At 34.7% G+C, this 12,036-nt stretch overlaps 1 protein-coding gene across 3 annotated transcripts in view; it reads right to left on the bottom strand.

The window, feature by feature from the left end:
- Window positions 1–12,036, bottom strand: part of LOC126879817 (chymotrypsin-like) — a 38,419-nt gene that overhangs the window by 14,276 nt on the left and 12,107 nt on the right. For all 3 annotated transcript variants that reach the window (XR_007696287.1, XM_050643091.1, XM_050643090.1), the window contains one exon: window positions 4,659–4,756. Coding sequence is in view for 2 of the 3 variants with exons in the window: in XM_050643091.1 (XP_050499048.1) it covers window positions 4,659–4,756 (98 nt within the window). In the remaining variant the exon portion in view is untranslated. The remainder of the gene's footprint in view (window positions 1–4,658; window positions 4,757–12,036) is intronic.

The following is a 12,036-nucleotide window of genomic DNA, read 5'->3' as shown; positions in this document are numbered from 1 at the left end:
ATGATGTTGTGGTTTTTGAGAAAGTTATTGAGCCTTTCTTTTAGGATTAGCTCAAGAACTTTACCCAGAGTGTTTATTAAAGAGATTGGTCTGTAGGATTCCACGTCGGTTTGGGGTTTGCCTTTTTTCAAAAGCATGATGGTATTGGCCACTTTCCAAGGAGTAGGGAAGTGGCTGTTTTTGAGACATGCATTGAATATTTTAGTTAGAAGAGGGATGATACTCTCTGGAAGTTTTTTGAGGCACCTTCGGTTGATGCCATCAGGTCCGGGAGCGCTGTTCTTACCCATTTAGCAAAAGCTCTCCGTTTCCCTGTTTGTGAGGGGGTCCATGATAGGATCATAGACTGGAACGTGGTAGTTGAGAGTAACATTTACTATGTATTCTGTGTGGAGTTTAAATAAGCGATCAAAGTTTGGGTTGTCTGGAGTTTGAAAGTTGTTTTGAAGCGAATTTCTGAATGCTTCAGCTTTCCCGTCTGGGGAATTGACTATGTGATTGTTGACCAACAGATGAGATGGTTGAGATAGTTTTTGTTTTGTTAGGACTTTGAATTTGTGCCAGAATTTACTTCCATCTCTGTAGTCCAGTTTTGAGGTAGCATCTTCCCACCGACGGGCCGTTAGGTCAGATATCTCTCTCTTTATCCTGGCGCAGATTCGGTTGTATTCTGTTTTGATTAGTGGATTTCTGTTGGCCTTGTATTGACGTAGAAGACGTCTTTTTTGTTGGATTTTGGCTATGATGTATTGTGGAAGTGCCGGAGATGTATGGGTTATTTGTTTAAGTGGGATTGCGTGCGTGATCGCCTCGGTGATTAGGTTCTCAATTTCTGTTGCACTGGTGTCGATACTATCGTTAGTATCGAGTTCGCCTAACATAGGGAGATTTTGCGTGATGAAATTTTGGAATTCAGTCCAGTTAGCGTGACGATAGTCTCTTATAGTTCTTGGAGGGTTGGGTTGTTTTGGAATTAGTATGTCGGTATTGACAAGAATTGGTACGTGGTCTGACGTTATTGAGTCGACTATGTGGCATCTATCCTCGAACCGACCCAGAATGTTACTGGTAACTAGGATGTGGTCGACAATAGAGGCTCCAGTGGCGTTCAGAAACGTGTATTCAGTGTTGGTGATTCGTGAGATAGGAAGGTCTAGTAGAAAATCCGTGAGGCGGATGCCTTCTGGGTTAGGTCGGTGATCACCAAACTGTGTACGTCTACAATTCAGATCGCCCATCAACACGGGCTTGCCGAGCGTTGAAAAATACTCTAGCAAATGCCTGTTGAGTGGTTGATCCGGGTGTTTGTAGTAAGAGACTATCGTGAGGGTTTCGTTGTTGGGGATGTGCACGTCAACTGCCAGGAAGTCCACATCAGGTGGACGAAAATTTGGTGGGTATGTATGTGCGCTGTGTGGTATTCCGTGTTTCACGAGAATACCATTACCACGTGAAACCTGACAGCGGTTTCGATGAATGATCGAATAATGTGGTTAAGAGATAACCAGAGGTTCCCCCATTATAATATATTTGGGTAACCTCTGGTTATCTCTTAACTTTACTTTATGAAACCGGCCGTAAGAATGCATTTTTTGTATGCAGTTTTTCAATATTATCTCATGGCTAGGGGTCGCAAAGTTTCCTGGCGCATTCACGAATCGAATGCAAAAAGAATTATGTATTAAGATCCGTCTTGTCCTTTTTTTTCGGTAGTAAGGCCGATTTTAGTGCTTTATTGCTTCGCCTAATATGAGTGTAGGATTGTATATTGTCTCAGTGCTCTTAGTTTAAATGGTAGAAGAGCGCATGTAGCACTAAAAACACCGGAATAAATCGATTTTTAAATACAGCACCTATCGATTCGCAATTTTTTTCATTATATTCAAGTAGTCCAGAGAAATAAGATTTTTCTCGTGACACATCCCGCTCCAGGCCGAAACCAAATTTTTTGAGTGGTATGGACATCTATTTTAATAACCTTTCTGTTTCCTGCAGCCGATTTTGATGATATACATACTTATAAACAAATGAAGATCAAAAAACGGTAAATTTTCGTTTTTTTCGTCTATAACCAAAAAGTTAAGCATTTTAAACAAATTTTAGAGTAAGAAACTCATAAATCGTCTAAAAAATTTCAATATGGCGTTCGCTGAATATGTCTATCCTTATTGGTTGCTTAGAAAATTGCAAAATAAATCATACATTTCGAGTTTTTATAAATATTCATAACTTATATAAAAATTAACTTAGAATCTTCTTATTACACGAATTGCTGCGACTTCTGGTGCTTAAATTATATTTTAAATTTTAAAGCAATTGGTCAAATAGTTTAAAAGTTATTTAATTTGTTTATTCCAAATTCATTTTTTTTGCAACACTATAAGTCAGACAATTATGAGGTTACAGTAAGACTTCTGACAGTTTATGGAAGAAGAACATTTATACTATTGACATAATTAAAAAAAATGACAAAAAGTAATTTTAAACAATGTAGAATTATTTTGCAAAAACACGTCGATTTTTCGCTAACTTATAAACAATTAGAATAACTGTTTAACCGTTACCCGTAGAAAAATTATTTGTTCATATTTGGAAAGACTGAATTTTTATACACATTTAGAAAGAAAAATAATTGTTCTAGGACAATTATTAGGGACTAAGTTAGCCCCCCTTTTTTAATTCACATGTTTTTGCAAAATAGTTTTGCAGTATTTAGAATTATTTTTTGATATTTTTTTTTTTAATTAAATTAATAGTATAAATCTTCTTCTTTCATAAAATATCCAAAGTATTAGTGTAACTTCATCATTTTCTGACTTATAGTGTAGCAAAAAAATAATTTGGGAAAAACAAATTAAATACACTTTAAACTATTTGACCAATTGCTTTGAAATTAAGGGTATGATTTAAGCACCAGAAGTCTCAGCATTTCGTGCAATAAGAACGTTCTAAGTTAATTTTTACATTAGTTATGAATATTTATAAAAACTCAAAAGTTATGACTTATTTTGCAATTTTCTAAGCAACCAATAAGGATAGACATATTCAGCGAACGCCATATTAAAGTTTTTTATACGATTTATGAGCTTCTCACTCTCAAATTTGTTTAAAATACTTAACTTTTTGGTTATAGACGAAAAAACGAAAATTTACCGTTTTTTGATCTATATTTGTTTATAACTATGTATATCATCAAAATCGGCCGCAGGAAACATATAGGTTATTAATATAGATGTCCATACTAGTCAAAAAATTTTGTTTCGGCCTGGAGGGGGTTGTGTTACCAACAGGATATTATTTTTCCTTATTTCTCTAAACTAAACGTGATGTCAGGAAAAAGTCTACCATAGAAAAATGGTTGTCAATGCATAGTTGCAGCAAAAATGCAGCCAATGCGTAAAATGCATCCAAAAATGCATAAACATGGAATCGCTTAACATGGAGATTTTAGGAGTCACTGAACACGACTATGCAATCAGAACCGACCTCCGGAGCACCTGGTGCCCAGGATGACTGCTAAGGCACGTCATCTGGAGGTTCGAGTGTTATAGGCACTAAATTGACGCAAACAGATTACTTAGAGGTTTTTAGAGTCGCTGAGCACGAATAAGCCATCAAAACCGACTCCCGTAGCACCTGGTACTCAGTGTCACCGCTAAGGCACGCCATCTTCTGGAGTTTCGAGGGTATTCGGCATTAAATTGATGAGAATAAATTACTGGGGCGATTTTTGAGGTTGCTGAAAACGAATACGCCAACAGAACCGACATCGATACCCGGAGCAACTGATGTCTGGGGGTCAGGTTATCTTCTGGAGTTTCGAGAGATTCCGGCACTAAATTGAGGCAAGCAGATTACACCGGGGGTTTTTGGGGTTACTAAACATGAACACGCCATCAGGACTCGCCCGCAGCACCAGGTGTTCACGGTCACTGTTAAGGCACGATATCTTCTGGAGTTTCGAAGGTTTTTGACCTTGAATGCATGCAAATAGATTACCAGGCGGTTATTGGGGGTCGCTGAATACGAATACGTCATCAGAACCGACCCTCGATCCACCTGGTGCCCAAGGCCATTGTTAAGACATGTTATCTTCTGGAATTTGGAGGATTTTTGGGCACCAGGTACACCGGGGGTCGGTTCTAATGCCGTTTTCTTGTTCATCGACCTCCAAAACCCCCTGAATAATTTGTGTGTATCAATTTAGGGCCGAAAACCCTCGAAACTACAGATGACGCGCCTTAACAGTGAACCTGGGTATGAGGTGCTTCGGTGGTCGGTTCTGATGGCGTATTCGTCATCAAGGACCCCAAAAACCACCGAGTTAAAAATTCTGGTCCTTAATATACTTATTTTGCCATATTTATGCACTTTCGGATACATTTTATGCACTTAAAAGTACAACTGTACATTTCCACCCAGTTTTCTATAGTAGACTTTTTTCCTGACATCATCCTGAATACAATGCAAAAAGTTGAAAGTCTCTGTGGGTGCTGGGTGCTGTATTTAAAAATTGATTTATTTTGTGCTAAATGCCATGGTCTATGGTGATCAGGCAAATTCAGAAGTAAATAATGTAAAAAAAATCCGTGATGTTAACTATTTCATGATGATGAAGTGTTAGTAGAAAATAGTAAAAGAGAAGTAAATAATCTTACCCATCAACACACCGAGCTGCTGTCAGGACTAAGGAATCACTAATTAAAGATCCTCCACACAAAATTGAGGTGGAATTTATTACAGTACGAATAGCAGCCTAAAACAAACCATCATGATATACAGTAATATTAGTAATTAATAATTCCAATTTTATTCCTTGTAATTTTAAAACGAATAAAATTGCAAGTGTGCTCTAATTATCTGTTAAATATTTATGAAAATAATAATTGTTATCATGTCATTTTCAGGTGTAGTCACTATGTTTATTTTATGATGCACTATAATTTTGCGAATTACCTTATTTACGGATTTTGTCAAATATTACTTTAGATTCTATTTATGACGATAGTCTAGTAAACAGCTGATTTATTTTTTTTCACGAAAATTACTTACTAAAAATATCAAATTAAAATTATAAAAAAAGTTTAAAAAACGTTTTAAAATATACAATATACATACTGAATAATGACCTTCAATGAAAAATAGATTAGATTAAGAACAAAGTTCTATAAGGAACCATTGAGGAAAATGATTGTATTTTAGTAAGTTGGGATTTTTTTGTATCCAAAATGATTTAATTCCACAGAATAACATGTTAACGATAAAATTTTTAATACTCAAAACTCAAACTCAAAACTCAAACGCAAACCCATAACTTAAAACTTGTATTCAAAAAATTGTTTTTAAATATGAGCAAAATCTACATGCTAAAGGAGCTTAAACAAGAATCTGAAAAAGTCGTTTTAAAAATGAATTTAAATAAAACAAAAGTGTTGACTTGATGACAAATCAAGATATCACAATCGAGTTAGATGGAAGTGAGATCGAAAGTGACGAAGAGTATATATACCTAGGTCACACGATCAAACTAGGCAAACATAATCAAACGGCAGAAATAACAAGAAGAATTGATCAGCAGTTGGAAGACTCAGTGATGTGTTGAAAAACAAAAATATACCAAATAGTCTAGGGTAATAAGGTTTTTCCCATGACACTCGAGCAGCCAGGGTACTGAAGCGTTTTTTCGACAGGTAATACCTATAAGAGCAAATTGTAACTATTTCCTGCGTAGGATCTGGCGGCCATTTTTATTTATAAACAATTAAGTGTCAAAAAATGACATTTTTCCCTTTTTTTTTCAAATCAATGGAAAACATTGAAACTTATGGTTTTCTTAGTACAAATATCTTTGAGAATATGGAAAAAGCTTTAAAATGACGTATGTATTACAAAGTTTGTATATTCATTTATTGTTAATATAATTGCGAAAAAAGGTCGGAATTGCAAAAAAAATTAATTTCGCAATATCTATTGTAAAAATTAGTGTACAGTTTTGAAATTTTTGTCATATAAGGGCTCTTTGGTGCTTAATATGTGATAAAAATTTCAAAGCGATTCATTCAATTGTTTAAATTTTATTCAAATTGTTTATCCCAGAGAGCATTTTTTTTGCAATAACATAAGTCAGAAAAAAATGACGTTAGAACCATTTCTCAGGTGTCAAGTGAAAGAGCATGAGCTATATTTTCAACTTGGTTTAAAAAAAGCGAATAAAAAATGTATTTATTAGTAATAAATAATTATGCAAAAGTATCATAAATCTTTCCTTATAAACTTTTTATTTTGTTATGTAAGAAATCATATATATTTATTACAATTTTTTATCAATTATGATATAAATAACATTACTTGGTAGTTGTGCGCTTAAAACAGGGTAAAAAAGTTAATTTTTTTGGAAAAAGTTATCCAAAAAGTTTATAAGGAAAGATTTACGATACTTTTGCAATAAATGCATTTTTTATTTGCTTTTTTTAAACCAAGTTGAAAATATAGCTCATGCTCTTCCATTTGACACCTGTGGAATGGTTCTAGGGTCATTTTTTTCTGACTTATGTTATTGCAAAAAAAAATGCTCTCTGAAATAAACAATTCGAATAAAATTGAAACAATGGAATGAATCGCTTTGAAATTTTTATCACATATTAAGCACCAAAGAACCCTCATTTGACCTGGCTAATTGGCTCTGCCAAAGCCATTTTAAAAAAAAAAACCCTCATTTGACAAAAATTTCAAACTTGTACACTATTTTTACAACAGTTATTGCGAAAATAATTTTTTTTTTGCAATTTCGACTTTTTTTCGCAATTATATTAACAATAAATGAGTATATCAAACTTTGTAATATGTCATTTTAAAACTTTTTCCGTAATCTCAAAGATATTTGTACTAAAAAACTCAATAGTTTCAGTGTTTTCCATTGATTTGAATAAAAAAGGGAAAAATGTCATTTTTTGACAGTTAATTGTTTATAAATAAAAATGGCCGCCAGATCCTACGCAGGAAATAGTTACAATTTGTTCCTATAGTATAGGTATTACTTGTCGAAAAAACGCTTCAGTACCCTGGCTGCTGAAGTGTCAGGAACAGGGTATAATTTTGTCTTATAATCCTGGCCTAAAATGATGAACAAGCTGATGATATGAGCACATTGTGTAAATATTAGGGTATTCGCGGTGTGCAAGTATTTGGAGGGGATACGAGAAACGATCGTGCGCGAATAGCGGAGAAATATTGCAACTTTCTTAAATAATTTATATTGTCAATTGAAATTGTCAAACTGACGTATATTTCATATCTACTGTCATTGCAGAAGGAAAATTATATATTGTTCCACAATATTGATATGATATGCAATTATTATATAAAGTTAAATTTAATTAATTGTATTTTGTTTGCAGTACTGCATTTTAATAACTAATTTTATTTACTACATACAATTGTTTACGTTTTAATAACATAACCTGACTCTTATTTTTTCTTCTTATTATTTCTTTGGAATATGGTCTTGACAATTATCCAGCAATCAGAACCATATAATTGGCCAAAATAATTAAAAGTGCGAATAAAGTTGCAGAGTGTAGAAACCAGGTGTTGGTTTTACCGAACTTGCACGGTCCCAATAGTAGAAAGTCTAATACTCACAATCTTATTAAAGGTTTTTATTTAGACGGCGTTTTTTAGGTTTTGGTGTTTACAATTTATACGCCATCATCAGGCCCTTTCAGAAACTGAACAAGCTAAAATAAATAAGCTGTTAAAATACAGTTGCCCTAGGTTAAGTTTTAGGTTTTAAGTCTAACAATAGGTAACAAGTTATAAGAAAGTTTCACAATGGTGTTCTAATAGACCAGTACTACTCTGATGTTAACTGTTTTAGTCAGTATATGATATGATAATCAGTATATCATATACTGACTAAAACAGTTAACATCAGAATAGTACTGGTCTATTGGAACACCACTGTGAAACTTTCTATTAACTTGTTACCTATTGTTAGACTTAAAACCTAAAACTTAACCTAGTGCAACTGTATTTTAACAGCTCATCTATTTTAGCTTGTTCAGTTTCTTAAAGGGCCTGATGATGACGTATAAATTGTAAACGCCGAAACCGGTTGCCCGAAAACTGTCTAAATAAAAACCTTCAATAAGATTGTGAGCATTAGACTTTCTATACCCTAACATTTATAAAAAGATACCAATAAATCTAAAGAAAAAGAGTATTCGACAGTTGTATTCTACCAGTTATGGCCTATGAAAAGGAGACGATGACAGAGGTATCAGCCATTAGATTGGGAACAACAGAGGGCGATCGAACGAGCTATGTTAGGAGTATCTCTGAGGGTACATATACGAAATGAGGACATGCGAAGAAGCACGAAGGTGGAAGATGTAATTGGAAGAATTGCGCAAATGAAATGGAACTGGGTAGGACACGTGGCACGACAAAACATCGAAAGGTGGACGATAAACATTGTACATTGGAGACTACGCGAGCACAGTCGTAGTATAGGAAGACCACAGAAAAGATGGCTAGACGACATCAAAGGAAAAATGGGGACAAACTGGCACCAAATAGCAGAAAACTGAGAAAAATGGAGATCTAATGGGGATGTCTTTGTCCAGGAGTGGATGCAAACAGGCTGAAGAAGAATATAAGAGAAAAGCAAATGGTGCATATTTGTAGAAGATTCGTATTAGTTCGGACTCGCGAATAACTTTTTCTAGAGCAAGGTTAAATGAAAGACTATACACTGATCAGTAAATTACCCTGTCTTAGTCCACTTATGCAGTGGATCTTGCAAAATCGTCCTGGATTCTGACCATGCTCACTGCTCCTATATGAGTGTAAGTTAAATTAGTTGAATAATATGAAACGATATTTAAAATAAAAATCAAAAATGTCGCATTAGACAAGGAGACAGCCTCAGTCCATGCCTATTTAATTTAATAATGGATGAAGTTATAGGTAGTGTTAACAAAATGAATCAGGGATACAAAATGGGTAACCAAACCATGAAAATACTTTTCTACACAGATGATGCAATCTTAATAGCCGAAAACGAAGATGACTTACAACGCCTACTACAAAAATTTAAAATAACCGCCGAAAAGTATAACCTGACACTATCCACAGAAAAAACCTAATCGATGGTAGTATCCAAGAACCCAATTAGATGTAAATTAGTAGTGGACGACGATATAATCCAACAGGTAATGGATTGTAGATAATTGGGTGTAGAAATATCTAGCGACAGGCACCTGTGGCAAGAAACAAAACAGCAGGCAACGAAAGCAGTGAGAATATCTGGTTTCCTAAGGGATATAATCTGGCGGAATAAATATATGAGCACCGAAAGCAGAGTCCCCATTTATAAGACATGTGTTAGACCAGTACTGACATACGCAGCTGAGACAATGGGCGAGACAACCAAGACCAAACAAATAATGAGAACAACAGAGATGAAAACCCTAAGATCCATAAGAGGTCTCACACTCAGAGATAGAATACAAAACGAAGACACATTGGGAGAGATAGGCGTTCAAGACGTAGTGAGATGGACAAGAGCACGACGACGCATGTGGAGAGACCACGTAGATCGGATGGACCCTGACCGTATGGCCCAATGGGCGAAGACACAGATGCCCAACACCAAGCGACCCATAGGAAGACCCAAAAAACGATGGTACGAGAGCTGGAGCTCCGGATCGCAGCAGAGACTGTAACAGAAGAAACAGGACATAGTCCTATTACAAAAAGGAGAAGAAGAAGAAGAAGAAGGTATTTGAAATCCACTAATAAGTATATGGAGGGATTCGAGACCGATATTCTTCAAGAATCGACCTCACTGTAAAATTTTTTTCCGTTGTTGATCTATTGGGTTGGAAGCCACATTGATATCCTCGCACTATTAGTTCGGCGTGGGAAGCATTCTTTTGTACAATGCGTTGGGCAGTACTTTATATACTATATTAAGCAGAGTGTAATAGCCTCTATAATTATAACACATCATCATGTCTTCCATTCTGTGAAGTGGGCATACTGTACCGAATTTGTAGGTTATGGGTGTTTCTTTCTGTTGCCATATTTCAGTTATTAATTTAACAGAGTCAATTTAGGTATCGACTGATCTTCTTCTTGCAGTACCGTCTCCTATCGGAGATTGGCTACCATCACAGCAATCTTAACTTTGTTGGCTGCAGCTCTGAACAAATGTATTGAACTGCACCCATACCACTCCCCCAAATTTTGCAAACAGGAAATCCTCCTACGTCGCATATTTCTCTTTCCCGAGATTTTTCCTTGGATTATGAGTCTTAGCAGAGAGTACTTTTTGCCTATCATTATGTGGCCTAGATACTCCAGTTTTTTCGTTTGTATAGTTTTTATGACTTCTTCATCTTCCCCATTTTCAGCAAAACATCTTGATTTGTTACTCTTTCTGTCCATGGTATTTTCCACATTCTCCTGTAACACCACATCTCGAATGCCTCAATGTTTTTGATGTTTATCTTTTTCAGTGTCCAAGCTTCCATGTCGTACAGCAGAACGGAGAAAACATAGCACCTTAACATTCTCGTTCTTAAGTTTATATTTATGACCCGGCTGCATATGAACTTTTTCATTTTGACAAACGATTGTCTCGCTATCTCAATTCGCCTCTTGATTTCTCTTGTCTGGTCATTAGTATCAGTGAAGCAAACCCCTAAATATTTGTAGGACGTAACTCTTTCAACTGGCTGATTATTTATGGTTAAATTCACATTGGTGTATCGACTGATAGTTTTGCTCAAAAAGAAATTGAAAAAGATCTTCTTCTGTAGCAATCCATCAAACCAATGTGTCTTATTGAGAAGGTACTTATACGTCACTATCATGCACATAAGCAGAAAAAGTTTTTCCAATGAATATAGAACATCCTTAAAATATTTTAATTAACTACGAAATATTTTGAACAATGTAGTTAACACTACACTAACTGATACACGGCTTGATTTGTTTATTTATAGTATATCAGGTACTATGTAATTGGTACAACATCAGGCAAGTTTACTCCACTGTTGTGAAATTTTGACACTAATGACATTTATGAAATTTTGACACTACTGACATTTCATAGGTTAATTAAGTTATATTGGCGATTTTTAGTCTACTTTTAGATAAAAAACAGTTGTTTTTAGAATTCTTTAGCGACGTATTAGTATAATATAATATGTATGGATTACCGTCGAAGGTCGATATGATCAACCAAAAAAGAAGATGTATTTGGTGATTTTTCTAATGGATTTCTTGGGTGTGAATCTGTCTTTTTAGATTATCCCTCCTGGTTTAAAAACAAACCATAGTGGTAAAAAATAGTTTGATTTTATTAAGAACTCCAGAAATCTCCAAAAATTTAGTGTTTGTGTTGGATGCCGAAAAAGATTTTAAACCTCGGGACCTAGTTTCTTGGGAAAAGCTGCGTGAAAATTGAATTTTCTTTTGTAAAGAAAATCGCATCTGCTGCGACGATTTTCTCCCTTATGGCATTTTGCGAATCGATAGATGAGGATTAATTCTATTTTTATTAAATGAATGAAAACGTGCAGACATATGAATTCGCGGGAACAATACACGAATAGTCAATAATTTTTTTTAAGTTTATTAATAATTGTTGAAATAAAAAAAACGATTTTAACGGAAAATGCTTAAATTCTCTTGTTTTTTACAATGTAGAAACTTGAAACTTTACAGATTGTAGCTAATTATATGAACTATACATAATATCACTTTTTACGTTAATTCTTTACGTTATGCTTCATAAATAAACACTAAAGTTTCAAATTTTTTGCCGATTCCGACTACTTTTCATGTTTGTATATCATGATTATAAACATCCTAAGCGGTGACGATTTTAAACGCTCTTATCTTTGTTTATATAAACATCGGCGCTTATTCGTGTCATATTTCAATACGATACGAAACAAAACTTTAACCAAAACTCGAATTCAAAAAATTCGCGTTGTTAACGTAGTCTTAGAAAAACCACTGGTAGAG

Source organism: Diabrotica virgifera, chromosome 2 (genome assembly GCF_917563875.1).
Source record: "Diabrotica virgifera virgifera chromosome 2, PGI_DIABVI_V3a".
NCBI classification, from domain to species: Eukaryota; Metazoa; Arthropoda; class Insecta; order Coleoptera; family Chrysomelidae; genus Diabrotica; species Diabrotica virgifera.
The sequence above is the reverse complement of the archived record's forward strand: the minus strand, read 5'-3'. Positions and strand labels throughout refer to the sequence as shown.